The following is a 27,588-nucleotide window of genomic DNA, read 5'->3' as shown; positions in this document are numbered from 1 at the left end:
TCAGCCGTGTGAGGGTAGGTCACACGGATCAAAACGTAGCTGCCAAAGGGGCGCAAGGTACAGGGGAGAGGTCGGACGTCCTGGGAAGCCTGAGTTACCTAAGACAGGAACTAAGAGTTATGATTACCTTAGTCACCAGTCAAGAATCGGGCATGAATGACATGGAAGATGTTACACAAAAGAAGAAAATTTTATTGTTGTCTCAGTCGCTATCCCTGGGTGAAGTGAAGGGCACAGCACGAGGCTGTGTTCACAGTGCAGCGCAGACCTTCGGGAAGCATGTTCCCCGACTGGCCTGCTCCGACTGACCCTAAGGCGGCAGCCTCCTAACTCCCCCCCCGGCCGTCTTACCGCTTGGACAGGCCATGCTTTCGGGACACCCAGCTTGGCGTCTGGGTCGGTTCCTCCCACGCGGACCACGTGAAATCGTTATTCAGGGGAACTTTGTCGGGTGTGAGGCAAAACAAAGAAGCAAACTGGCGAGTCTAAGCCCCCACGTGGGCTGTGTCCCTGGAACACTTGGGCCTGTCACACACCCCAGGAGGGAGCAGGGCGCAGCTGCAGCCACGGCTGCCGAACAGGCCGGGGCTCCCGCCCTGCGTGCGAGGGCAGGCCAGAGGCCGAGGGCTTCCTCCGGGGGCCCTGGTGAGCTCACACTCACCCCACGCTCACTGACCTCATCGGTCGGACGCTTGGCTGAGAGCCCGGGCAGCGTGAGGGGCTTCCTCCCAGAACAGGCCCTGGGCCACCTAGCCGAGGTGGGGGAAGGGTGACTTTCAGACCCAGGCCCCAGAAACCAGGAGGCACATACCGAGCTCTGAGATGCCAGAGGATTTTAAGAAAAAAGGTGGGAGGAGGGCAAGGGCGGTGGTAGTAGTGGTACTTTGCTATTTAAAGATAGAAAATGCAAGGAAGTGCAACTTTTCTCTCCATTTGTTCTTTGGCATTCCCATCAGAGAATTCCAGGAGGCATGCAGATGACATCATGTCTTACAACTGAGAAATCCCAATCATTCTGTGAAATGCAGTTCCTGCCTGTCCCATGTTTCCAATGGAAGCTGCTCTATATTTACGTGTTTAAAGCTGTTTTATGTTACATTTAAATGAGAGTTTAATAATCTTAAATATCTACCAAAAGTAGATTACAATGCATGAAGATCACATAAAATGAACTTCACCTCGAAGCATCACAAACGTTTGGAATAGAAAAAGACCAGGGATGGATATTATAAGAAATGTACAAAAGAAGTTTGCTTAAAAAAAAAAAAAAAAGTTTTAAAATTGATTCTTTCCCCCCTACGTCCAAATAATTGTGGTCTAGGGAACCATCAGGGTAAAGGCTTCATAGGCTCATTCCTTTTGATAAGAATAAGTTCATACAGAACCGTATATCCAAGTGCGTGTGCAAGAGACACTCACATGCATCACACACACAAGCACATACACCCACAGGGACAGACACACAGCTGAGTTTTTGTTGTTCTAGGCACTTCGTATCCATGTTAAGTCTGCCACATTCCCATTACATTTAATGAATTACTTCTTTGGAGGCAGGACATTTTCTTCAAAGAAGCCCTGGTTGACGACATTCCCTGCTGGGAAGTATCGGGCCACCACGAAGGAAGACCCGTCACTTGCAGATGCCTTCCCCACTCCCATCTTCTTTGTATTCTTCCACACCATGGCTGTGAAGTGTCCTGGAGGGGCAGAGGCAGGGGGAGAGGGAAACAGGTTAGTTAGCAGAATCTGGAGGAGGATGTTTCCAAGGATCCCCGAACCCCTGCACCGTCTTGTCGGGTTTGGGAAGCTTGAGCTTCACATACACCAGTCAGAGGCAGGAGACATAGAGCACTCTGCCTGCCTGAGTTTCTGAGGCATCAGGTCCTCTCGATCAGCCACACAAGACCCTCCTCACCTCACCGTTTCCCGATGCCCAAAGGTTTCATGGTTTCCCAGAGATCACAGCAAAGCCGAGTGACCCCAACAGTTAGGATGCCACCCCACTGGCACCTGCCTCCCCCCTTCCCCCCCGACTGTATTCTTCAAGGTCACCCATGATCTCCATGTTTCTCCCCAAAGATCACTTTTTGTCTCTCTCTTACTTGACATCTCAGGAACATTTAATAGAGTCGACTGCTTCTCTTTTCGAAGTACCCCATCTTTTGGTTTCCATGATGCTGCCCTCTCTTGGCATTCCCATCTTACTGCCTTTTCCTCCTCTTCCATTTTGCTGGTAAATGTTGGAGGGGCCTGCCCTTCCCAAAGCTCAGTCCTGGGCTTGCTTTTCTTCACTTGCTGTACTCTTTAGGCAATTTCATCTTTCCCTGGCTCCCAAATTTATTTTCCTAGCCCAGATCTCTCCTCTGTGCTCCAGATACAACTACTTACTTGACATTTCTACTTGGATGGCAACCAGGCATGTAACCTATCCAAACCTCACTCTTGATTTTGGTTCCCCCGGAGTTACTGCTCTTCCTACCTTTCATTTCCATTAATGTTCCCTCTATGCACACAACCCTAGGGCTTGGTCTGTATTCCTCCTTCTCCCTCATTTCCCCCTCAACAACCCATCATTCAGTCCTGGAGACTCTAACTCCAAAATAGATCTTAAGTCCATCCACTCCCCAAACTTGGGTTCCAACCACAAACTTTCTCACTTGGACCACTGTAATAGCCCTCGACCGGTTCCCCAGCATCCACCTTTGCCTCCTTCAATTCACTTTCTCTAAAGGAGCCAGAGTAATCATTTTTAGACATAAGTCATATCTGTTTTCTTTCCCACTTAAAAACCCTTCAATTGCTTCCAGTTGCACCTCAGATGAAAGCGAATGCTCTGGCCCAATGGCCTCCTTTCCATTCCTTGAACATGTCCGGTTATTTCCCACCATGGAACCCTTGCACACATTGGCCACTGTGTGGAATGCTCTCCTGATGGCCAACATCTTCCTATCCCTTAGGCCTCAGCCTGAATGTCACCTGTGCAGAGAAGTCTTTCACAATCACTTATTTCCTGAACACCTCCCTCCCAAGATCATCTTATCATACCCTGTTTTACCCCTCACAGCATTCTTACCATTTGCAATGTTACATGCATTTGATTTCTTGTTCATTTGCTTGGCTCCTTCACTAGGCTATGAGACTCACAGGGGCAGGAACCAAACTGTTTTGCTCACCAAATTATACTCAGTACCCTGGCACAGCCTGGCACAGGAAAAGTGTAAAATAAGACTTTGTTGCATGAATGAGTGGAATGAATGAGGGAATGACTAAAAAGGTATGCGGAAGAACCATCTTGGGCTTGGGTTCTACCCTCACTGCAAGTGCAGGCCTTCTACATTTTGCGCTCTTTGAGACATTGACAAGTTAGAGCCTCCTTCAATTCCCTCTGCTCTGAGCCAAACAGTCCAGTTCCTTCTCAAGCTACTGCCTGACCCTCCACACACTTCTGTGGTTTGCTAAGCTTCTCAGCGTCAGTGTCCCGCTGCTGAGGCCGCCCTCCCCTCACTCACTGCTTCTTTCAAACTTTTCATATAGCTTAGCTTCCAACTCCCCTTCCCCTTGGGGGTCAAAGAGTTGCTGTAATGTACTCTTTGCTCAATGACCATAAATTCTTCGTCTCCAAGGAGTAGAAGGCGGAAGCTGATCCTTCCCACCTTTACTGTTAAGGACTTACAGAGATCCTCTGACAGGTCAATATTGACTTCTGTAGCGCAGAATGGCATTCATTTGCTCAAACAACACTGAAGAGATTACGCTTCCTCCTTGAGGGGTGGGGACCACACCCGTCTTATTTTATTTTTTCAAGATTTTATTTATTTACTTGAGAGAAAGTGAGAGCAAGAGAGAGAGCACAGAGGGAGAGGGAGAAGCAGACGTCCCGCTGAACAGACAGCCTGATTGCAGGGCTCGTTATCAGGACCCCAAGATCAGGACCGGAGCTGAAGGCAGACGCTTAATCGAATGAGCCACCCAGGTGCCCCCGACACCTGTCTTACTGACCACAATATCCCCAGTGTTTAGCACTGAGCTTGGCACATAGGACATGCTCGACAAATATCAGATGAAGAATGGAAGAGACAGAGGGAAGGAGGAAACTGAATCAGAAGTGGCTAAGTATCCCAGAGGGTAAGAAAGAAAGAGGGTAACCCTTTTACACCCATTTGGGTGGATTTTTTTTTTTTTTAAAGAAGAAAATAACAAGTGTTGGTGAGGCTGTGCAGAAATTGGAACCCTTGTGCACTGCTGGTGGGAATGTGAAATGGCGCAGCCACTGTGGAAGACAGTATGGTGGTTCCTTAAAAAATGAAATACAGAATTACCATCTGATCCAGTAATTCCACTTCGAGGTATAAGCCCAAAAGAACTGAAAGCAGGGACTCAGATATTTGCACACCAATGTTTATAGCAGCATTATTTACAATAGCTAAAACGGGAAAAAAACCCAAATGTCCACCAATGGATGAATGGAGAAACAAAATGTTATATATACACATACGATATTATTCAGCCTTAAAAAGGATGAAATTCTGATACATTCTACCTTGAGGTTGAACCTTGAGGACATTATGCTAAGGGAAATAAACCAGACACAAAAGGACAAATATTATATGACTCCACTTATATTAGATACCTAGAATCACCAAACTCATAGAGACAGAAAGTAGAATAGTGGTCACCAGAGCTTAGGGGTGGGGAGGGAGAGAGGGACGGATGGGGGTTATTGTTTAATGGGTTCAATTTGAGATGGCTGAAAAGTTCTGGAGATGGATAGGGAAGTGGTTGTACAACAATGTGAATGTACTTAATCTCACTGAACTGTGTTCTTAAAATGATTAATTTTTTTAAAGATTTTATTTATTTATTCACGAGAGACAGAGAGAGAGGCAGAGGGAGAGGCAGGCTCCCGGTAGAGCAGGGAGACTGATGTGGTACTCGTCCCTAAAAATGGTTAATTTTATGGTAAATATGTTTTACCAGAAAATGAAAGAAGAAAGGAAGGAAGGAAGGAAGGAAGGAAGGAGGCACCTGGGTGGCTCAGTCGGTTAAGTGTCTGCCTTCCCCTCAGGTCATGATCCCAGGGTCCTGGGATGGAGCCCCACATCGGGCTCCCTGCTCTACCGGGAGCCTGCTTCTCCCTCTCCCTCTGCCCCTCCCCCCTGCTTGTGTGTGTGTGTGTGTGTGTGTGTGTGTGTGCGCACGCTCTCTCTCTCTCTCTCACAAATAAATAAATAAAATCTTTAAAAAAAGATTGTGTGTATTTTGCCCTACAGATGAACTCCATTTTTATAATTTTTAAATTTAGGTAATACTTTATTTTGTTGTCTATATCCATAAAAGATTTGAGGTTACCAAATTGTTTATAGAATACCAAACCATAAACAGTAATCAGTAGAACTGCTGTGATAAAATCAAAGCAAGAACTAAAGGAAAACAAACCCCAGGTATAATTAGGCATCTTTTCCACTTATCCTTAAACTTGTATTAACCACTGCCCACTAAACTCTGACTTTCACCTCAAAATAGAAGAGAAACACTTCTTGCCTATTCCCCCTTGGTCCTCCTACTTTTTGAGTCATAGCTCCAGGCTTTCCAGCAGCTTTGTGAGGTGTCGCCGCTTCCACAGGCTGTCTTTTCATTAAGTCTCAAGCCCTTTTCCACGCGAGCCTTTTCTCTCAAGAGAACTGGACACTTTGGCTATTGACCACCCACTCTCTCTGTTGCCCAGACAAGGAAGAACTGCCATTTATCCACTGGTTGCCAAGAAAATGATCACAGACACAAGGTGCCCATCAGCAGCTCGCATGCCTGTGGAAGCCTTTTCCAAACAGCTGAGACTAAGTGATTTTCCCTCAGGCCGGGGAGGTTTCTGTCCAGAGATAATTAAGTATGGGTATTTAGAGACAAGTTAAAGGACACGACTTCCTTAGCAACCATCAGATACACAGTGGTTTCTAACTAAATCACTGACACAAAACCTTTTTTTTTCCCTAAAGGGATCACATCCTCCTTTCCTGCAATCGACCCCAACTTCCTAGAATATACATTTGAAAAAACACATTTAATAAGTTACAGTATATCCTTGCAAGAGAATAATGATAATGTGCAACAGTAAGAAAGAATGACAAAGCTCTTTTTGTATTAACATGGAACAATCTCTAACAATCTGCTGGGTGAAGAAAGCAAGTGCAAAACAGATCATATACCAGGGTATAAAAAAAAGTGGAAAAGAGAACATATTTACCTAACGCTGGTATAAGATCAGACCAATTCTAGGATGATACACAAGAAATGGGTATCACTGGTTGAAAGGGAAAGTGCTAGAGACCAGGAATGGAAGGACTTTTTACCTTACACAGTTTGCAGATTTCATATCATGTAAAAGTATTATTTACTCAGAATAAACGAACAAACCAACCTACTCATTATGTAATAAAGGGGGCACCTGGGTGGCTCAGTTGGTTAAGCGACTGCCTTCGGCTCAGGTCATGATCCTAGAGTCCCAGGATCAGTCCTGAATTGGGCTCCCTGCTCAGCAGGGAGTCTGCATCTCCCTCTGACCCTCCGCCCTCTCGTGCTCTCTCTCTCTCAAATAAATAAATAAATTAAAAAAAAAAAAAAAGAATACAAAGGAACAGTTTCTCTCCGCTCAGCATGCAGCAGAGAACTGTGTCCTTCATCACAAGATGTGGACTCAGGGTGGGTGGGTGGGGATAGATTACAGGATATTTCAAAGGCTCTTTCCCAACAACACGGACTCGGGTCAGGGAATCCCTACACAATGGTGCGGCAAGAAGCAGCTCTGGGGGAGCCTGAGGCATGGGAAGGGTCTCGCAAGCTCTGATTCTAACACCACCCAAAGCTGGGCTCCTGTCTTAAGCTCAGGCTCCGTCTGTCCACAGGCATTGCTCACTAGCACCTGGGACAGCCTAGGGGCTAGTTGCTCTGGGATTTTCCTCTTTAGGGGCAATGGGTTGGACAGGTGGTCCGTGATCATGGCAAGTCCCATCCCAGCTCTAACACTTGCAAGATTCCCACCTTGGAGCAGGAGCCATGGAAAAAGCATCGGATTGAGGATAGGAGATCTAAAAGAAGTCTCTTCCTCTTTCTGGGCTTCAGTTTCCTCCTCTGCAAAATGGGTAGAATAAAGCCCCACCTACAACTGGTGTTGTGAGGCTTACGTGGCTGGGAATGCGGACACTTTACAATTGCCAAGTGGCAGGCACACAGGAGCGACGCTAGTAACTTGCCCTGACACATGTCCAGGTGCTCAGGAGCCTTGCTCATGGGAAAAGCCAATCCAGAGGCTGTGAAATAAAATGTCTTCTGGACACTGTACTTTATGAAAAGAAGACAGGTTCTGTGTCTTCACAGAACCTTAATCACTGGGAGGAGGCTGTTCCTGTTCCCTCCCTCACTTCTCGAATTTAACTGCCACAGAACCATCGATTCATACTTAGGGCGCTGAGAGCAGCTTCCTTGGCCCGGGCCTGGAGAGCTGGGAGGAGAAATGCCCCAGCAGATGCCACCACCTCTGCCCCACAGTCCTGCCCACACTGTTGCAAGAACCCCTGCCCAAGAGGGGTGAGCAGCAAACCACAGGAAACAGTGACTGGCTCCGAGAGCATGTCACTTCCTGCTTCGGAAGAATCTTCCAGACGGTGAGAGGCCATAGGGGCTCCACCCAGGGGCGGGATGGGGTAGGGTAGGGTAGGGTAGGGGGTCGGCAGGGAACCCCCTTTTCAGTTTTCCTGGCGCCTTCTGGTCAGAGAAACTCTCAGCCCCTTCTAACCCATCCTGGGCCGCGAGTAGATCTGAGTCGGTTCTGAGGAAAGACAGGCAGGCGCCAGGTGAGAGAAGTCGGCTGAGGGGCAGGAGGGAGCCCAGAACTGAGAGTGGCTGCCTGGGGCTTCAGCCAGCTAAATGTTTACTGCTCACCCTGGAGGCCTCACAGAAAAGCTGGATGGTCCCAGGGCTGCCGAGGCCTGCAGCTCTTGCCTGCATCCACACACCAGCTCTCAGAATGTCCCCTAGAGGCTACTGCCTTGCTCCTCTCCCTCTGGGACAGGGAAGGACGGAGAGTCAACCCAAGTTCACACAACTAATAGTGCTGGAGCTGAGAGCAGCTATAGGCTGTCTGCACTCCAAGCTCATCTGAACCGCAAACTGGAGAGAAAAGGTGAAGGGGGAGGTTGGAGGTGTGGGGAGCATGTAGGAAGGATGCAGGGTATGGGGGGGGGGGGCGTTAAGACTAGAAGGAGAGAGTGAGCAGTGTGGCCCTTTTCCTGAAGAGAGGGCTTTAGAATATTCTGGTTGGTGGGAGCAGACTGGATTGGAGGGGACCAAGACTGGCAATAGGACGACCGGTTATAGGACCACTTCTGGGAGGAGCACTCAGGAACTTTTTAAAATCCACAGCCTCCTTTGGCACACTCTAGTCATGTGGAGAACTTGGAGCTGGTGGGGCAGGAATCCGTGGCTCACATGTTCTCGGACAGAGGGGTGTGTGTGTGTGTGTTGGGAGAAGTGATGGGGAAAGAGAGTATTGATCCCTTTGGGCGAAGTTGAACCAGAGAAATACGGAAGAGGTAAAATAGGAGGGAAATGATCGATTTTCAGAGGGTTAGTGCCTTTCCAAACTCAGACGCCCAATGGCAACCCTGCCCAGGACCGGGCCACTGGGGTGACCCCCTCACTCACCAGTCCCGGAGGTGAAGCCAGGCTGCTGGAAGTTGTAGTTCTTGATTTCACTGTACCATCGATCAGCCACCTCCTTTCCTGTATGGAAAAGACACTGATTCAAACTCAGCAGCAAAATCAACCCACTTGCTACTCCTTCCATCTTCTCCCCTTAACCCCAAACCACCCACCCCACAGTTAGACGTCTGATAAAGCACCAATGAGCTGAAGCAGGGACTCCTGCCCATGAGTGTATCCAGGCTGAAGAGGGGGCCTTGCTGGGGACTGGGAAGAGCCTTGGCCTGGCGTTGGGGGACCTGCCCTGCCACTAACTTACTGTGGAATCCTGGGCAAGGCCTCCCCCTCTCTGGGCCTCTGTACAAGGGTTGAATGCAATGTCCTCCAAGGGCTTCTAATGATGCTCTGAGTTTTTGGGACACTCTGTCCTCATCCCACCCCAAGTATGTCTCCTGAAATATCCACAGGAGGAAAGGCAATTGGGCTGGTGGGTCCTCATTCTAAGCATCTGCTGGTCCAGCCGGTGCTGGAAGGCGAAAACCCACAGCATTTCCCTGGGAGCTGTTGATGTCAAGGCCACAGCAGGGAGCCTCCATCCCACAGCAGAAAGTCTCACTCTTAACTTCGATATACGATATACGTATGGATCAGCTGGGGTGCTTGTTGAAATGCAGATTCTGACTTCCTAGGTCAAAGTTGTCTGCACTGTTGTCATGCAGGCTCTGAGTCTGCATTTCTCACAAGCTCCCAGATGCTGCTGCTTCCCCGTGGACCACACTTTGAGAAGCAAGGCCTCAGAGAACAGAGGCTACACCCCGGCCTCCCCGGGGGAGCCCTGAAACGTGGCTGACATGCGGGGCCTGCCACAGACTGCGTCAGTGTCTCTGGAGGAGAGACCCAGGCACTGATCTTTTCTAAAAGTGCTGCAAAAGATCCCAATGTGTAGCCAGGGCGGGGACAAAGACAGCCTGCGGAGACAGAGATGGGGAAACCGGGGCCACAGAGGGTAGCGACCTGCTCAGGGCTCCACAGGGGGCCAACGCAAGGCTGGGACCAATCACCTCCACTGCCTGCTCGTCCCGTCCCTTCAGGGAGCCTTCTCCCCATCAGGGCCCACAGCCTGGGCCTGGAAAGGAGGCTGCAGGCTGCAGGCTCCCGCCTTCCTCAGGAGCATGCGCACACCTCTCCCGGAGGCCCGCTGCTCTGGGGAAACCGAGAGGACTGCAGGCCTCCCCAAGGAACTCCCAGGAATGTCAGGCTCAGCGGGGGGGTGGGGGGCAGTCATCCTCCCGCTGGGGTCTGGAGAAGGCTTCAGAGGGCAAAGTAGCTCTCTCCAGCACTTTTTCCTAAAAAGCCACGGCAGCCCTGTCAGAGCCAGGAAGCTCAAGAATGTTTGGTCAGTGTGGCGGGATCACCATTCCAGGCTGCGACCTTGGATGGAGGGATTGTCTTCCTCATTTTTTTTTTTTCTAACATGAAAAAAGCTCAATTGCATTTTTCTGAGGATAAAAGTGAATGCACCAACACTTTAAAAAAGAAAGCAAAATGTGAAGAAAGTAAAACTGTGTCTGGGGATACTTGAGAGCCCACAGGGTCAGGCTGAAACTCTGCACGGAAAGGGCACAGAAATGATTTGCCTCCCCCGCCCCCATTCCTCAGCTGGGAGCTCTTCCGAAGGGGAGGGTCGGGCAGTCTGACTCATCTGTGTGTCCCTGGCACCCAGCGCAGGCCTGGCCCTGAGCCAGCCCTCTGAAACACTGTGGTGAGCTGCAGGCAGCCCCCGGGAGCACACACAGAGAGTTCTGGGGCCCCTTTCCCTTTCTGGGCCTGTGGCACCAAGGCTACACGGAGGAGGGTGCTGGGGCCTGAATACTGGAGGTCCTGGGCCCAGCTCAGGCGGAGGAGAGGGAGGCCGAGAAAGCAACCTACCTGTCTGATCGTAGGAGGCCCATGCCAGGTTCTCTCCGCACTGGCCACGACTGGACTCCGGGCTGTGCTTGAGGATCCTTGTGCTGGCCAGGGCCTCTGAATACCTGCCAGAGTCCATGTGCCTCCTCAGAGCGGGCCAGCCCAGGGAAGCCCCAGAGTGTGAGCCCTAACCTAGTGTGGCTGAGCTTCCTTCCCTGCCCCAGGCTAGCTGTGCAAATCAGGAGCATCACGCCAGCCTCTCTTCTGCGCCCCACAACAGCCCCATTTTACAGAGGAGCAAACCGAGGCTCGGAGGAAAAGGACCTGCCTCGGTAAGTGGCACAAGGGTTATTCAAGCCTGTCTGTATCTGCCCCCCAAACCCATGTCCTTCCGGCCACCCCACTGCCCCTCCGTGACAGTGGCAACGGCGCCATGAAGGGCCGGAGTCACCCCGGGGCTCTGGGGGACTCACTGCTGAGCCTCCCGGTTGAGCTTCTTGCAGAGCTTCAGTGGGGGGACGCCATGCTGCTGCCGGTACTCGTTGTGGGCCTTCAGGACCTCATTATTAAACTGCTTGGAAGCTGCAATAATTTCAGAATGGAGAAGGTCTCAGTGCAGAGAAAAGACCCACCAAGAAAGTATGATGCTGGCTTCAGAGTGACGCCCAGCTCAACCCTCAGGCCACGTGGACAGGCTGCCGCGCCCCGTCGGCGCCCCGGCCAACCGAGCAACCGTGACGCCCTGCTCCACACCCCTGATGGCAGCCTCCCCGTCTCTGCACATCTGCACCTCATGGATCACGTGGGGCCCTGTGGACCACGTGAGGGATCTGGGGCTTTATCCAGGGCGATGGGAAGGGGCTGAATGGGCACAAGGGCTGAGAGGAGATGTGTGTTTCTGGAAGACTCTGCTGGCCGTGAGGGGAGGCTGGGCCGCAGGTGCATAGAAGGCGCAGCGGGTTGGGGGCGCGACAGGGACGCCGGAACCGCTGGAAAGAAATGTGTGGAGACTGGATAACTCAGACTGGACCTATGGGGTGTGGTGGGGGCTGGGAAGGGCTGGAGGTGGGAGCCCAGGGAGAACGGGCCCGGCTGTGGTGAGGGTGCCCGCGTTGTGCTGGGGAAACCAAAAGACTGGGACAGATAAAGAAGGGGACCAGGGGAGGACAGCACTGGGGAAGTGGAGTGAGGGGACAGGGTGGAAAAGAATGTGGTGGGGGTCGGGGGGGCAGCTGGGCCCAGGGATGCAGTGAGGGAAGAGGTGGAGCCTGTGCCCGACTGGGTCATGACTTCCAAGGGACAAGCTCAAGGAGGACGGAGTTGGGGAGAGAATAAGGGGCGGAGGCAAGGTCAACGGTGGACAGAAGTCACCCCAGTTTGGCTCTGGAATGGAGCCCCCTCCATCCCACACCCTTCATCCATCTCCCCACCACTCATCCATCCTCTCTTGGTTCATCATCCTTTGAGCAGCAGCCAGCCAGACACCCGTCACCCACCCATCAGTTCATCTGCTCTCTGAGCGCTGCCTCCACTCCGGCTCCTGGATTGTGCGAGAGCCCCAGAGACACAGCCACCTTGTCCTGCCCTCGGGGAGCTCACACACAGAAGGGAGACGGCCTTGTAACAGACACCGGCAGAGTGACGGGGCCCAGGTGCAGGGAGCATAGGTCAAGAGGAACTTGGAGAAAAGTAACCTACCATGGGCTGGGGGATCAGGAAGGTGGCCCCTGATCTGAGGCCCCAAAGTTGCCCAGACAGGAGCCAGTGAGGCTGATTGGGAAGGCACTGAGCACCAGCCGTAGGACTCTGGGAGTCGGTGGCTTATGAGTAAGAGCCACGGCAGCCCTTACACCAAGCTAGTCTCATCTGGCAGGGGCCTGTCCTGAGGCTTGGCGGTGGGCAGTAAGGGTGCAACACGGAGGGTGAACAAAGTGCCACTCCTCCCCCGCCCCAGGTCACCAGCTGCCTTTCCTCTCCTCTGCTCTTTTCATTCACCCCAGAGGCTGAGATGACCCGATAGGGGGTCTTCCCCCTCCCTCAGCCGATTCCCCAGGTCTCCTGGGGCTTCGAATCAAATCCCACTGTGTCTCTGAGGAGATGCAGGAGAAGGAAGACCCGGGGCAGGGCCTACCCTCAGGGAGCTCTGGGCTAAATGCGGCCCAGCAGAGGTGAGGTGACTGCGGGCCACGCCCGTGGTGGGTGGCAGTTGAGCCGGCCCCAGGGGGTTCCAATCACGGTAAGAGTTAGGCCTCTGGGGCCCAGCGGGGCAGTTCAGTGAGGTCTGGTCACAGCAGTGTGGGCAGGGGGAGGCTGTGGCTGACAGGCAGACATGGGGGACCCCGTGAAGGAAGGGGTGACGGTAGCTGCTTTCTACCATCTTGTCACCAAGACAGAGGTGGAGCTGCAACCTGAACCCTTCAGGTCTTTGTGGTCAAGAGAGGGGCCAAACCCTTGTTGGTGTGAAAGATAAAGATTTCAGGTTTATGCGAGGGAGGAGGAAAAGGGAAGGTACTGATTACCGGGCAGTTTCAGATTTTCAGGATGGAAAAGCTCTGCGGTGTGTTGCACAGCGATGTGAATGTGCGTAACACCACTGAACTGCCTACCCTGCAATGGTTATGATGGTCAACTTCATGTCCCGTGTTTTTTACCACAGTCATAAAAAAGATTGTGGGTTGAGTATGTTAATGTGGTATTTGGGATAACGGAGTCACAGAGGTTCTTAAAGAATATCTCAGGGGCGCCTGAGTGGCTCAGTTGGTTAAGCGGCTGCCTTCGGCTCGGGTCATGATCCCAGGGTCCTGGGATCGAGTCCCATGATGGGCTCCCTGCTCAGCGAGGAACCTGCTTCTCCCTCTCCCTCAGTCTCCCGGCTTGTGCTCTCACTCTCTGTCAAATAAATAAATAAGATATTTCAAACAAAACAAAACAAAACAGAGTATCTCAGGTGGAAGCCATAGCGACTGGTAGGAACCAGAGGGGTTCTTGTTGATGAAACACAAAGGAGTCAGCAGGGTGGCTTGGCAGCTAGAACCCCACCAGCTCCTGGGCAAGGCACTGCTCGTCCTGTAGGAGCCAGTGACCAGCTGGAGCGCCCCACCCAGCCCGGCCCCCGCCTTGTCTGAGAGGCGGCGACCATCTGACGTGTGTCCACAAGTGGTGACCAGGTGGAGAAGGGGCTGGAAATGGGTCTTATAAGGAATGGTGGCAAGTACTGGGTCTGTTCATCCTGGAGCTCAGACTTTGGAAGACGCAGAGGAGACCTCTGATGAATTCTGGGGCTCCAGAGGGCAAAGTCAGGGCCAATGGGTGGAAAGGGCAGGACGATAGATTTTAGCTCAGCCAAAGAAAGAACTTTCAATCAAAGCTTTCCAAAAAATGAAAGAGTGACCTCACAAGGTAATGAGCTCTCCAGCACTGGGGGAATACAAACAAGTGACTCTTCTCAAAAGGATTCAGGCATTGGAGGCCCATCGGATGACCTTCAAGTCCCTTCAATCCTGAGATCCCATAAGGTGCCATCAGGGTGGGGTGAGAGGAGACAAGTGCATGGCTACCCTCAGGCTTCCAAGGAGTTCAGAGCTCCACTAAGGAGATGGAGTGATCACAAGTGTATGTGTCTGGTGCAGGGCCAGGTGTGGGTGCACATGGTCAAGGTGGCAGCGGGTCCCCATCTAAGGGACAGGCTTGGCGAGGCCCACACTAATGTCCCTGCCAGCTCCCATGTCCCTGGCAGGCCACAATGGGACACCACAGGAGGTGCATGGGACTGAGTGGCACGGGCAATGGGGACCACCAATGTACGGGGGAAGGCTCCCTGAAGGAGGCAGGGAGGAGGCAAAGGGGGCACAGAAAGAGCCAGGGCAGACCAGGGAGCTGGTGGATCCGGGGCTATGGGGAGGAGGGGGAGATCCAAGGAGTAGGTGGGTAGCTAAGGGGAAGCCAGTTTAAAGGCAGCTCTGAGTGCCGGGCTCAGGTCGCACTGGACCCAGTAGTGCTATGGGTCCTGCAGTCTTTTTGGCAGAGAGGGACATATAAGGCTGCTAAAAACTAGGTCACTGCACTCCCAGAATGTGGGAAGTAAAAAGAAACAAAAGTGAAAGTTCCTGTGCCCAATCTAAGCTTGGTGCCCAGAAGCCAACGCTGGTTACTGTTGCCAGTGGGGCCAGTGTGCTGGGCCAGCGTTTCTAGGAAGGGGTCAGGAAGACTTTCTGATAGGGGAGCCTTCTCTCCCTACCCCCAGCCACACTTCTGAGGCTAGTCTCCACCCATGTGGCTCCTCAGAGCAGGGCCTCAGCCTCCGTGGGGGCAAGATATCACTTGTGAACACACCCAGCAAAACGCACACCTTATTCTGTAGAAAAACCCTAGAACACAGATAAACATAAAGATTAAAAGTCAAAGAAAACCCACCCATCCCCACATTAGGCAGGGAGAGCCCTCACAGCCACCCCACAAGGGGGGAGGGTAGGAATGACGTCCTTATTTTGTAGGAGGGTAAACTGAAGCTCAGAGAACGACAGGCTCGGGGTGCCAGCCCAGAATGAAAGAGGTCCTTTCTTCTGCTGACCAACCATCTCTAGGTGCCAGGCCTATACATGATCTTCTTTGCTTATTGCCACCTTTTGTGGGAGCCCCCACTACTGTACCTTTTTTATTGATAAGGAAACTGAGGCTCCAGAAGGGAAGTAACCTGCCCAAGTTCCCACAAATGGTCCAGGGGTAGTAGACCCACGAAGAGGGAAACCCTGTCCTTAACCCCGTACTACCCCCAAGGCCCAGGACACAGAGGAAAGCACACAGAAGAGACAGTGGGGTCACCAGATCCAGGAGGAGGATCAGGTCCAGTGCGGTTGGGCCTGCCAGTCTCTGAGGAGGAGGAAGGAAGAGGAGAAAAGAACTTTCTCAAAAGCCTCCTCTGTGCCAAGCCCTTTATGGACAGACCTGTCTGAGGGGCCCCAGATGAAAATCAGGGGCTGCCGGGGACAGTTGTGGGGCTTAAGGTCAGAGCCACTGGAAGGTGGGAGGAGCTGTCTGGGCCTGGCTCCCTGTGGCTGAGGGACGGAGTCAGGGTGGGGCTGTCTCCACCACAGGAGGGGGCGATGAACTAGGATGGGGGCTCTTGAAGGTCCTCTGGGGCCCAGGCCTCTAACTGCCGGATAAAAACTCAGGTCCTGCCCCTCCTGCCTCTGGCTGTTGGCTGGGCTAGACTCCTCCCTCAGCATTGGTCCTCTTCTGAGGCCTCCCTGGGCCCAGCATGACTCATTTCTCTGCCCTCTCCAAAATCCCCACCAAAGAGGCCCATCAGGAATCAGGGCGGAAATTGTGCACAGGCCCCTTCTGTCCCCTTAGCAAGAGGCTGGAAAGAGATCTGGTCCCATCTTTGGGGCAAAGCTGGTTTTGTTAATTTATCAGGAAGAAAAATTTTAAGTTGATTAAAAAAAAAAAAAGGAATGAGTTCCAGACGGGTAGCCTGGGTAGCTCCTGCTCTTTCTGCCTGGGTTCCAGGAAATTCAAGAGGCAAATCCCAGCTCTGCCTTTTAATAGCTGTGTGATCTTGGACAAGTTGTTTAATCACTCTGTGCCTTTCTCCCATACATAAAATGGGGAGAATAGTTTCTACTTCACAGAGTTGTTGTGAGAGTTAAATGAATTAACTTATGAAAATGCTTTAGTGGGGCGCCTGGGTGGCTCAGTCGTTAAGCGTCTGCCTTCGGCTCAGGTCATGATCCCAGGACCACTGGGATGGAGACCCACATCGGGCTCCCTGCTCGGTGGGAAGTCTGCTTCTCCCCTCTCCCACTCCCCCTGCTTGTGTTCCTGCTCTCACTATCTCTCTCTGTCAAATAAATAAATAAAATCTTTTAAAAAAAATGCTTTAGAATAGTTCCAGAACACAGTGAAGAGTTCCTAAATGTCAACCATAATTATTATCGTCACTTTTGGGCAGAGACCCTTTGGCCTCTGGCCTTGGGAGAAACTGCCCTGTCAAAGCCTAGATTTTAGGGGCTCCTGGGTGGCTCAGTTGGTTGAGCCTCAGGTCCTGATCCCAGGGTCCCAGGATGGAGCTCCATGTTGGGCTCCTGCTCAGCGGGGAGTCTGCTTCTACCTCTCCCTCTGCCCCTCCCCCAGGTTTGTGCGAGCTCTCGTTTGCTCTCTCTCAAATAAATAAAGAAAATCTTAAAACAAAACAAAACCTAGATTTTATTTATTTTTTTTTTTTAAGATTTTATTTATTTATTTGACAGAGAGAGACACAGCGAGAGAGGGAACACAAGCAGGGGTAACGGGAGATGGAGAAGCAGGCTTCCCGCCGAGCAGGGAGCCTGATGCGGGGCTCGATCCCAGGACACTGGGATCATGACCTGAGCCGAAGGCAGACGCTTAACGACTGAGCCACCCAGGCGCCCCCAAAACCTAGATTTTAAAGCGAGCAGGGCTGCTGGTATTTAAATTGGTCTCAGACATGTGCAGGGTGAATGAGTACATGAACAAATGAATGGAGCCCCCACACGGGCCTCGAGAAGGCACTAGAATGGGAGCCTTCTCATTACAGAGGAGGAAACTGTGGTTTTCGGTTGGATATGTGAATTGCCCAAGGTCACACAATGAGTCCACATTACAGCCAGATCTAAGAATGTCCCTCCCTTCGCCTTCTCCCCTCCCTCATATCTTGCACACTTTCACTTCACATACGTCTTCCTCTCCCTAAGGGCAAAAATGACGTACAATGAAGAGTTGCCCAATTGCCCACTTGGGAACAAGGATGTCCCAGAGCGCGGGCCCCAGGCTGCCCCTTCGCGGGCAGACAATAGTCCTTGCAGGGCTGAAGCAGCCAGGGAGAGCTAGCTCTGGCCTGCAGAGTGGCTGGGCATTCTCGGCCGGGCCTGCGGCCCCTCAGGCCTGCCAGGCACCGGGCAAGTCCCTGCCTCTCGGCCCGCTGCTTCCCCACCTGTGTGAAGGAAGGATGGATGACATCTGTGGATTTCAAAGTAGCTTCAAAGCAGGAAACCCTTTCTTTGAACCACTTCCTCCCCCCTTCTTTTTTTCAATAAAATCAACACATGAAAATGGAACTGCTGGAATGATCTGGTCCACATAGCCTTCCCCGCAGAGATGTGAGAGCCCCCGCTCGGTAGGAAATTCCTGGGCTAGTCGGTCCCTAAAAGGCCTTCGGCTCTGCTGTCCTCTGGTGCTGGGACATGCGGGTAGTGGGACACTAAGATTCTTAGAGGTAACCACAGGCTGTGTAGAGGTCCCCACGGAGCTGGAACCCAGGGTGAGAAGCAGGTGGGGAGCAGGCGGCACGTGGTCATGTGGCAGAGGGAAAAGCACACAGCTGGGAAGGCAGAAACCCGGGTTCAAATCCCTATTTGTCCACTTACTGGTCAAGATATGAACTTGGGCAAGGTATTCAACCTCTATAAACCTACAAAATTGATTAATACCTGCCCTGTAGTGTTGTTAACAAATGTTGGTAACATGTATAAAATACCTAGCTTCAAGTCTGGCATGCACTAGGAGCTTAATAATTGGTAATCACTATTATTAGGGACCAGAGGCTTCTACAGAGCCCGAGGCCAGTGCTTTTCTTCTCTGCCCCCATCACACCTACTGCAAAATGAAGCCCAGCAGGGAGACCAGGGCTAGGAGCAGGTCCTGGGAATCTCAAAGCACTGGGCCAAGTGTCTTCTGGAATTTAAGCTGTCAGTTGTGTAATACTTTTTCAGCAATGCCCACAACCCCAGGAAGCTCTGACGTATATCTGAGGTCAAAAATTAAAAAGAGATTGGCCCCTATGCAGTGATGAGGAAACTGAGGCTCGGAAGAGGCAGGGGCTGACTCCTTGCCCTGGTCTTGCTGGAACCACATAAAGCCCCTGTGTGGGCAAATATCTGTGAGTGCTATGAGCACTGCAGCACAGATAACCTCTGGCTGGTGGCCTGGAACCTCAAGGCTGGGCCTGTGTTGAAGGCCCATGCGGCCTGGGTCACCTAGAAAAGTCACTTTCTCTTGGGGACCCTTAGGGGAGCCAGACACTGTCCTGGGGGCTCAGTTTTTGGGAGAGCCAAGTGAAATGCATGTGCCTATGAGGGAGATAGGCCTGGACCAGCATTCTGGAAGGTCCCCGGGTATGTGTGGTGGGGGTGGGAATGGGGGGGGACGCCTGCCTGAACCACCTCTTCCTGTCCTCTGCCACTGCCCTCCACCTCTGAGAGCAGCCTGACTGTGCATCTCTGGTCCTCCGAGTGTCACCACCAGCCTGCACCCAGACTCGCCCTGCTGGCCCTTCCCTCATGTTCACAGTAAGTCGGTCACCAAGGCTGTTTCTGGCTACCATCTCAAATATCCACCCCCTCGTCCTCTGCAGTCCTTAGATGCCTCTGTCATCTCTCTCCTGGGCAAATGCAATAGTCTCCCCTGACCCCCACCTCCACTCTCCCCGTCTTAGCCACCCTCCACCCTGGCACAACTCGGGCTTTCAGATCAATGTCTTTCAGTGGCACCCGAGGTCCCATGGCTAAAGATCCTCCAGGAGGTTCAATGATCCCCTCTGCAGAGGAGATTTCTCCCTCCCCTGATCTCCTGCCACTCTCCACCTGTACCCGCCTTATGGCTTGAATCACTTCCCACTTCTTACTGGAGCCTATCCACCCCCACCTCAATCAGCTTTAGGATTCACTTCATGATCCAAATGAATACTCCTGAGGACAGAGGCCTGCCCTCCACAGCAGGGGGCCTGCAGCTTGGCACACAGCTAATAAATAGAGGGGGGGAAGAGAGGGAAAGAGAAAAGGAAGGAAGAGGGGAGGGAGGGAGGATGGATGAACAGATAGAAGAATGGGCATATAGCTGAGTATTAGAAGTTCTGGAAAACTGTTTCTTAGGGAAGAAGCCAGAAACAACTGATACAAATGTAGCTTTAGAGAATTTGTGGATTTTCTCTTAAGGTACAGAGAAAGGAGTTGATTTCTCAAAATGCTTTTTCACATCTGCCATGCTCTTGCCTCATTACCCCCTATCACCCTGTTCTTGAACTACATGGCAACTCCTTATGTCACCTCTCCATACTGGAGAGCATATGGGCCACCCTCACTGTACAGATGGGGAAAATGAGGCACAGAGAAGGAAAGAGCCTTGTTCAAGATCACACAGCAAGTGATTAGCAGAGCCAGGGCTGAAAGCCAGACCTGTCACAGCAGGTCAGGATGAATGCCAGGGAAAGCCACTTACTCTCAACACCAGTACCTCATGAGTCTGGATCTTGAGAAGAGATTCAAGGAGGGACCCAGCCTCACCCACCCAAGGATGACAGCCCCAACTTCCCATGAAGCAGGACTTCTGAACTCTGTTGGACAGCTGTTCATTGAGAGTGTCCTGTGAGGCAGGAACTATGCTGGGATAGACTCAGCCCCTGGCCCCCAGCAGTGAGGAGTCTGTGGGAAACAGGTCCATGGCTGGGGTAGTGTCCCAAGCTGACTGCTGGGAGGGCTGCAACAAAGACACAGAGGGGGCCGTCCCTGGGGGGGGGGGGGTGGAAATCAGGGAGGGGAGCCCAGGCCAAGTTGAGCCTAGAAGGATGGAGAGGATTTGCAACCTCAGCAAAGTGGGAGAGGCAGAGAGGTGGTGGTGAGCGCTGGGAGAGGGAACCCAGGGGAAGGGACAAGCGTGCCAGCCTCCTAACAGCTGCGTGCAGGGGGAGGTAAGAGGTGACGATCAACTCCCAGGGGGCCCCATGCCCCACGGAAGAGTACGTACTCTTTAACCTGCCAACAATGGGATGAAAGATGTTAGAAAGTGACAGGACAGATCTGCATTTTAGAAAGCTCACCCGGACAGCCACAGTGGTGAGGATGGGCAACGACAGGTCAGACATAAAGGGGAAGCGCGACTCTGTACCCGGGTGGAGCCAGACTGAGCCTGGCACAAAGGGGGCGCTCAGGGGAGGAGGGACAACGACAGAAGAAAAGGATGCTCAGAGCTGTCCTTAGGAGGGTTGGTTGGGGAGAGCTGTTTTGTAGCAACAGATGCTGTCATAGTTTGGAGGCTTTTTCCAATTCTAACTGTGCTCCAGAAACAAAGCAAAAGCCACGCCTTGGCCGGACGCTGAGCGCTAATCCCATCAGCGCCTGGAAACCCTCCCTGACGCAATCTCTGGCTCGCAGACAGGGGGACCCTCCCTCGGTCTCGCCTTCCCTCCTTCTCTCCCGGTGGCCCGACGGCCACCCCGGCTTCCTGGCTGCCCCGGAAACTGCCGGCGCGGAGCCTCCGGGCGCTTCGCCTCGCACGCCTCTCCAGCCCGCACCCGGGTCCCGCAGCGCAGCCCGCGTCTTGACCCCGCGTGGCGGCGGCCGCCCCGCTCCCCCCGGCACCAGCCCGCCGCGGGGGAGGGTGAAGGCGGGGGTCCCGGAGCCGAGGCTCGCGAGCCCTCCCCGCACCCGCCCGGCCGGCCCGCGGGCTCACCTGACTTGCCCATGGCCCGCTCGGCGCGCTCCCCGGTTCCCGCCGCCGCTGCGCTGCGCTCTCTTGCCGGCCCCGCGCAGCTGGACCCCGGAGGAGGAGGCCGGGCGGCCGCAGCCCCTCCCCCGGCGCGGCCCGGCCCCCGCCTTATAAGGCAGCGGCAGCTGCCGGCGGAGGCGCCTGGGGCCACCCCGCCGGCTGCCCGGAGGAGGCGCCGCGCGCTCCGCTCTCCGCGCGCCTCCCGGTCCGACTCGGGAGAACTCGCCTCGCGAAGGGACCTCCTCGACTGTCCAGGGCTCTCCCGGTGTGGACTGGGAGTCCGGGACCTCCCAGATCTCAGCCCCGAACTGCCCCTCTCGGGACGGAATGGGGGTGCATAGGGAAGCCGCTAAGGCGCTGCGAGGACCGCGGTGCTTACTGTCGCGGCACGAGAGAGACAGTTCCAGCCCGCATCGCCAGGGGTCGGGGCTCTCCCCACTTCGGCCTGACCCCCACAAACACCTCAGGCTCCGAGTGCACCGCCTTCTGCTCCCCAGTGACACTGGACTCCAGGGGCATCTCTGTCTTCTTCACAGGACATACCCTCCGGTGCCAATCAGGGTTGGAGTCCGGCTCACCCTCCTAACCTCGCCAACCCTGCGTGGGCCCTCCCAGGGAGGCTGCGGCAGCCCTGCTCTGACCTGGGGGCCTGTCCGTCCTTGGCTGTCAAACCAAGCCAAATCCCCCACCCCTGAAGTCTGGCTCCAGACCTGTCTCTTCAACCCCCTAACTTCATCCCATGCTCCAGTCAAACTAGACTTCTTGACATTCCCCAAACACGCTCAGAGACTTCTTCCCTCCTCGCCTTTGCTGGGCCTGTTTCCTCAGCCTGGGTGCTGGCTCATCTCTGCCCATTCGAGTCCTACCTATCCCTCAGGGCCTCTGGGTCCCTTTAACTTCCAGAGGCTCTGACCTTTCTTGATATTGGGGGTTGTGGTCAGTACACACCTGGCAATGGGGAGACTTGGTCTCAGTCATGGCCCCACCCCTGGGTGAGAACAGAGCTCTTGCAGGAAGACACAGCCTGTGTCCCCTGCGTCACTCCCCAGAGTAACTCCTAAGTAAAGGAAGCTAAATTTAGGTAGGCCCTTTCAATAAATGGGCACTGAAGTGAACCGACTTGCTGATCAGAAGGGGAGAATTTGCAATATCACGGGCTTCAAATGTCCAGTAGGGCAATGGTACTCTCTACTTCCTCCCCCTATGTCAGACTTTCAAACTGTGGTAGAGTGTTAGAAAGAGCGGCCCACCCGGAATCAAAGGGAATTTTGGTGCTAGATGAAGATCCAACCCATTGTGTTCAAAGCCCTCTCCCATTTTGCCAAGAAATCCCCATTGAAATGACCAAATACACCCTGTTCCATATCACCTCTAGAATCTCTAGAAGGCTGTCTCCATTGTAAGGAAAACTTCAAGGCCATGAGTGGAGACAGCTGAGCACAATGGAGCCACTCACTGCCTGCTGAGAAGGACCACTGAGGTTCACTCCCATTTCACCCCCATACAGAGATGAGGGTGGGCTTGGAGGGGGTGGGGAGGACAAAATCCAAACTTTAGTGGCATCTTTGGAGTCTGTGTGGGGTGGGATGCTGTGGGCTGTAGAGGTGGCCTTAGCTTATGGAAGGGACAGTGTGCTGAGTGGGGTTGGGGCAGTGCCAAAGTTGCCCCTTCCAAGGGCTGTGGGCTGGCTGGAGGGGGAGCCACGGCCCAGCTGGTCCCAACCGGTGCCCAGGCAGCAGAGATGAGGGAAATGGCAACAAAGGTCAGACACAGGGAGGGTTTGACCCAAGTTATCACTTCTTTTTCATTTTATGTCCTGTTTAAGAACTCCTTACTTACTCCAAGATCATGAAATATTTGTTTTCTTCTAGAAGTCTTATTTTTTTAAAGAATTTATTTATTTATTTATAGCAAACTGGGAGGGGGGCAGAGGGAGAGAGAGAGAGAGAGAGAGAGAATCTCAAGCAGACTCCACCCTGAGCCGGAGCCAGAAGTGGGGTTCGATCTCACAACCCCGAGATCATGACCTGGGCCAGAACCAAGAGTTGGATGTTGGACCGACTGTGGCACCCAGGTGCCCCTCTTCTAGACGTTTTAAAGTTTTAGCTCTCACATTTAGTTTTAGCGCTTACATTCAATCTGATTATGGTGTGTAGTATAAAGTCAGGATTATAACTCTCTCTTTCGTTATCTGGCATATGAATGCCCAATTGCTCCAGTATTATTTCTTTTTTTTTTTTTTAAAGATTTTATTTATTATTTATTTGAGAGAGAGAGAATGAGAGACAGAGAGCATGAGAGGGAGGAGGGTCAGAGGGAGAAGCAGACTCCCTGCCGAGCAGGGAGCCTGATGCGGGACTCGATCCCGGGACTCCAGGATCATGACCTGAGCCGAAGGCAGTCGCTTAACCAACTGAGCCACCCAGGCGTCCCCCCAGTATTATTTCTTGAGTTGACTATATGTGGGCTCCCTATTCTGTTCCATTGATCTATACGCATATTTATACACATATTTTTACACTAATACCACCCTGTCTCAATTGCTGTAGCTTTATAATAAATCTTTTTTTTTTTTTAAAGATTTTATTTATTTGACAGAGAGAGACACAGCGAGAGAGGAAACACAAGCAGGGGGAGTGGGACAGGGAGAAGCAGGCTTCCAGCCGCCCAGGGAGCCCGATGTGGGGCTTGATCCCAGAACTCTGGGATCATGACCTGAGCCGAAGGCAGACACTTAACGACTGAACCACCCAGGCGCCTCCCCCCCCCCTTTTTTTTTAAGTAGGCTCCATGCCCAGTGTGGAGCCCAATGTGGGGCTTGAACTCAGAACTGTGAGATCGAGACCTGAGCCAACATCAAGAATTGGACGCTTAAATGACTGAGCCCCTATAATAAATCTTGAATCAAGTAATGTAAATCCTCTTATTCTTTTTCTTTTTGAAGTTGTTTTGTTCATTTTACTTTATTTTATTTTTTTGTTTTGTTCATTTTAAGTCCTTTGCATTTCCATATAAATTTTAGAATTGGCTCATCAATTACTATAAAACAAACAACCTGCTGGGTTTTTGATTGCGATTGTCATGAATACATAGATAAACTTGGGGGGAACTGACCTCTTAATGATATCGAGTTGCTGGTCCATCACCATGGTGTATCTTTGTTTTTTAATATCTTCTTTAATCTCTCTCTGTTTTGTGGGGTCTTTGCTCTGTATTTAGTCTTTTCTTCTTATAATGTCTTTCAGATTTGAGGATCAACACTGGCCTTATAAAAGAAGCTGGAAAGAGTTCTCTATACTATTTTCTGGAAGAGTTTGTATAGAATTAGTATTATTTCTTTCTTAAATATTTGCTACAAATCATCGGTGAAGCCATCTAGTCATGGAGGTGTTTTTATTCTTCTTTTTTGGGGGAGGGAAGGTTTTCAATTACAAATTCAGCTTTATTGATAGATACGGAATTCTTCAGATTGTCCTTTTCTTCTTGAGTGAGCTTTGGTAACGTGAATCTTTTAAGAAATTTGTGTATTTCATTCACCTAAATGGTGGAATTTATATGCATGAAGTTGCTAATATTGTTATCCTTTAAAAGAATGATGTCTAACGGTGACCCTTTATCATTTCTGGTATTGTGCCTTCTAAAGGTTTATCAACATAGTTGATCCTTATTATTTGTGGATTCTGTGTTTATGAATTCACCTACTTGCTAAGATTTATTTGTAACCCTCAAATCAATACTTGCAATGCTTTCAGTCATTGGAAAACATGTGCGGACATTGAAAAATTTGAGTTGCCCAACACACAAGTTCCCAGCTGAGGTTGAACAAGGAGACGCCATGAGATAGCTCTCACACGTAAACAAATGTCCTTCCCAGAGTCTATGTAGTCCCAGGTTTGGGGCATTCTTGTGTTTTCTGTTGGTGATTCTGCTGTTTAAAATGGTCCCCAAGTGAAGTGCTGAAGTGTTGTTTAGTGCCCCTAAATGCAAGAGGGGTGTGTTGTGCCTTATGGAGAAAATTTATGTGTTAGATAAACTTTATTCAGGCATGACTTCGAATGCTGTTGGCCATGAGTTCCATGTTCATGAATCAACAATATAAATTAAGGTATCTTTAAACAAAAACACACATGAAGTAAAGCTATTACTGATCCGCCGACAAAAATGTTGCCGCCAGAGGCTCACAGGAACCTAACCCGGTATTTTCCCTCGCAGCGATGGGTCAGTATTCTCCAATGCAGTGTACCCTGCAATTTTATAGAACATAACTGCTGCAAATCATGAGAATCAATTGTACTATTGATCTCAAAAAAACAGCTTTTTGTTTCATTGATTTTCTCTATGATTTTCCCATTTACTATTTCATTGATTTTTATATTTATTACTTTTTTTCTGTTTACATGGGGTTTAACTTACTCTTATTTTTCCAGTTTCTTAAAGCGGAAATCAGGTCATTGATTGTAAGACATTCTTCCTTTCTAATATAAGCATTAAGTGCTATAAATTTCCCTCTAAGACTGTTTTTAGCTGCATGTCACTAAATTTGATATGTTGTGCTTTTGTTTTTATTCAGTTCAAAATCATTTCTAATATCCCTTGTGATTTATTCTCTCATGACTTATAGGTTATTTTAAAATGTTATTTACTTTCCAAATATTTGGGAAATTCCAGATTATTTTTCTGTTATTGATTCCCACTTTAATTCTGTGTGGACAGAGAATATACTTTGTATTACTTCAATCTTTTCTTACATTTACTGAGAATTATCTTATGGCCCAGAATGTGGCTTTATCTTGGTAAACATTCTGTGTAAACTTGAAAAGACTGTGTTCTGTTGTTACTGGGTAGAATGTTCCATAAATTTCAATTAGATGAAGTTGACTGATAATGTTGTTCAAGTCTTTTATATCCTTATTGATTTTCTGTCTACTTACTCTATCAAATATTGAGAGAGGGATGCTGAAATCTTCAGATATAATTGTGCATTTGTCTATTTCTCCTGATATTCGAATAAGTTCTGCTTCATGTACTTTGTGTTTTTTTGTAATTTTTAAATTTAAATTCAATGTAGTTAACATATACTGTATTATTAATTTCAGGGGTAGATATTAGTGATTCATCAGTTGCATGTAACACCTAGTGCTCATTACATCAAGTGCCCTCCTTAATGCTCATCACCTAATTACCCCATCCCCCCACCCGCCTCCCCTCCAGCAACCCTGTTTGTTTCCTAGAGTTAAGAGTCTCTTATGGTTTTCCTCTCTCTCTGTTTTCATCTTATTTTCTTTTTCCTTCCCTTCCCCTATGTTCATCTGTTTTGTTTCTTAAATTCCACATATGAGTGAAATCATATGGTGTTTGTCTTTCTCTGACTGACTTATTTCACTTAGCATAATACCCTCTAGTTCCATCCATGTCATTGCAAATGGCAAGATTTCATTCTTTTTGATGGCTGAGTAATATTCCATTGTATATATACCATATCTTTATCCATTTATCTCTCAATGGACATCTGGGCTCTTTCCATATTTGGGCAATTGTGGGCATTGCTGCTAGAAACATTGGGGTGTATGTGCCCCTTCGAATCACTGTGTTTATATCCTCTGGATAAATACCTAGTAGTGCAATTGCTGGGTTGTAGGGTAGTTCTATTTTTAACTTTTTGAGGAACCTTCAGGCTGTTTTCCGGAGTGGCTGCACCAGTTTGCATTCCTGCCAACGGTGTAGGAGGGTTCCTCTTTTTCTGCATCCTTGCAACATTTGTTGTTTCTTGAGTTGTTAATTTTAACCATTCTGACTAATGTGAGGTGGTATCTCATTGTGGTTTTGATTTGTATTTCCCTGATGCCAACTGATGTTGAGCAGTTTTTCATGTGTCTGTGGGCCATTTGCATGTCTTCTTTGGAGAACTGTCTGTTCATCGTCCCATTTCTTGACTGGATTTTTTGGGTTTTGTATCCATTTCTTGACTGGATTTTTTGTTCTATAAAGAACTCATAGGTTTTGGATACTAGCCCTTTAACTGATAAGACATTTGCAAATATCTTCTCCCATTCTGTAGGTTGCCTTTTATTTTTTTTTTAAAGATTTTATTTATTTATTTGACAGAGAGAGACAGAGTGAGAGAGGGAACACAAGCAGGGGGAGTGGGAGAGGGAGAAGCAGGCTTCCCGAGGAGCAGGGAGCCCGATGCGGGGCTCGATCCCGGGACCCTGGGATCATGACCTGAGCCGAAGGCAGATGCTTAATGACTGAGCCACCCAGGTGCCCCTGTAGGTTGCCTTGTAGTTTTGTTGACTGTTTCCATTGCTGTGCAAAAGCTTTTTATCCTGATGAAGTCCCAATAGTTCATTTTTGCCCTTGCTTCCCTTGCCTTTAGAGACATGTCTAGCAAGAAGTTGCTGTGGCCAAGGTCAAAGAGGTTGCTGTCTGTGTTCTCCTCTAGGATTTTGATGGATTCCTGTATCACATTTAGGTCTTTCATCCATT

General features: G+C 50.6%; 1 protein-coding gene across 1 annotated transcript; it reads right to left on the bottom strand.

Moving 5' to 3' along the window:
- Nucleotides 1-171: 171 nt before the first annotated feature.
- Nucleotides 172-21,206, bottom strand: GLIPR2 (GLI pathogenesis related 2). The gene is made up of 5 exons (XM_036076136.2): nt 21,067-21,206; nt 11,076-11,184; nt 10,624-10,727; nt 8,698-8,775; nt 172-1,697 (listed from the first exon to the last, which is right to left on the bottom strand). The coding sequence occupies exons 1-5, from the start codon at nt 21,077-21,079 to the stop codon at nt 1,537-1,539; spliced, it is 465 nt and encodes a 154-aa protein (XP_035932029.1). The 5' UTR covers nt 21,080-21,206; the 3' UTR covers nt 172-1,536.
- Between the last annotated feature and the right edge of the window lie 6,382 nt (nt 21,207-27,588).

The sequence above is a fragment of the Halichoerus grypus genome, chromosome 14, assembly GCF_964656455.1.
Source record: "Halichoerus grypus chromosome 14, mHalGry1.hap1.1, whole genome shotgun sequence".
In the NCBI taxonomy this organism is placed as follows: domain Eukaryota; kingdom Metazoa; phylum Chordata; class Mammalia; order Carnivora; family Phocidae; genus Halichoerus; species Halichoerus grypus.
The sequence above is the reverse complement of the archived record's forward strand: the minus strand, read 5'-3'. Positions and strand labels throughout refer to the sequence as shown.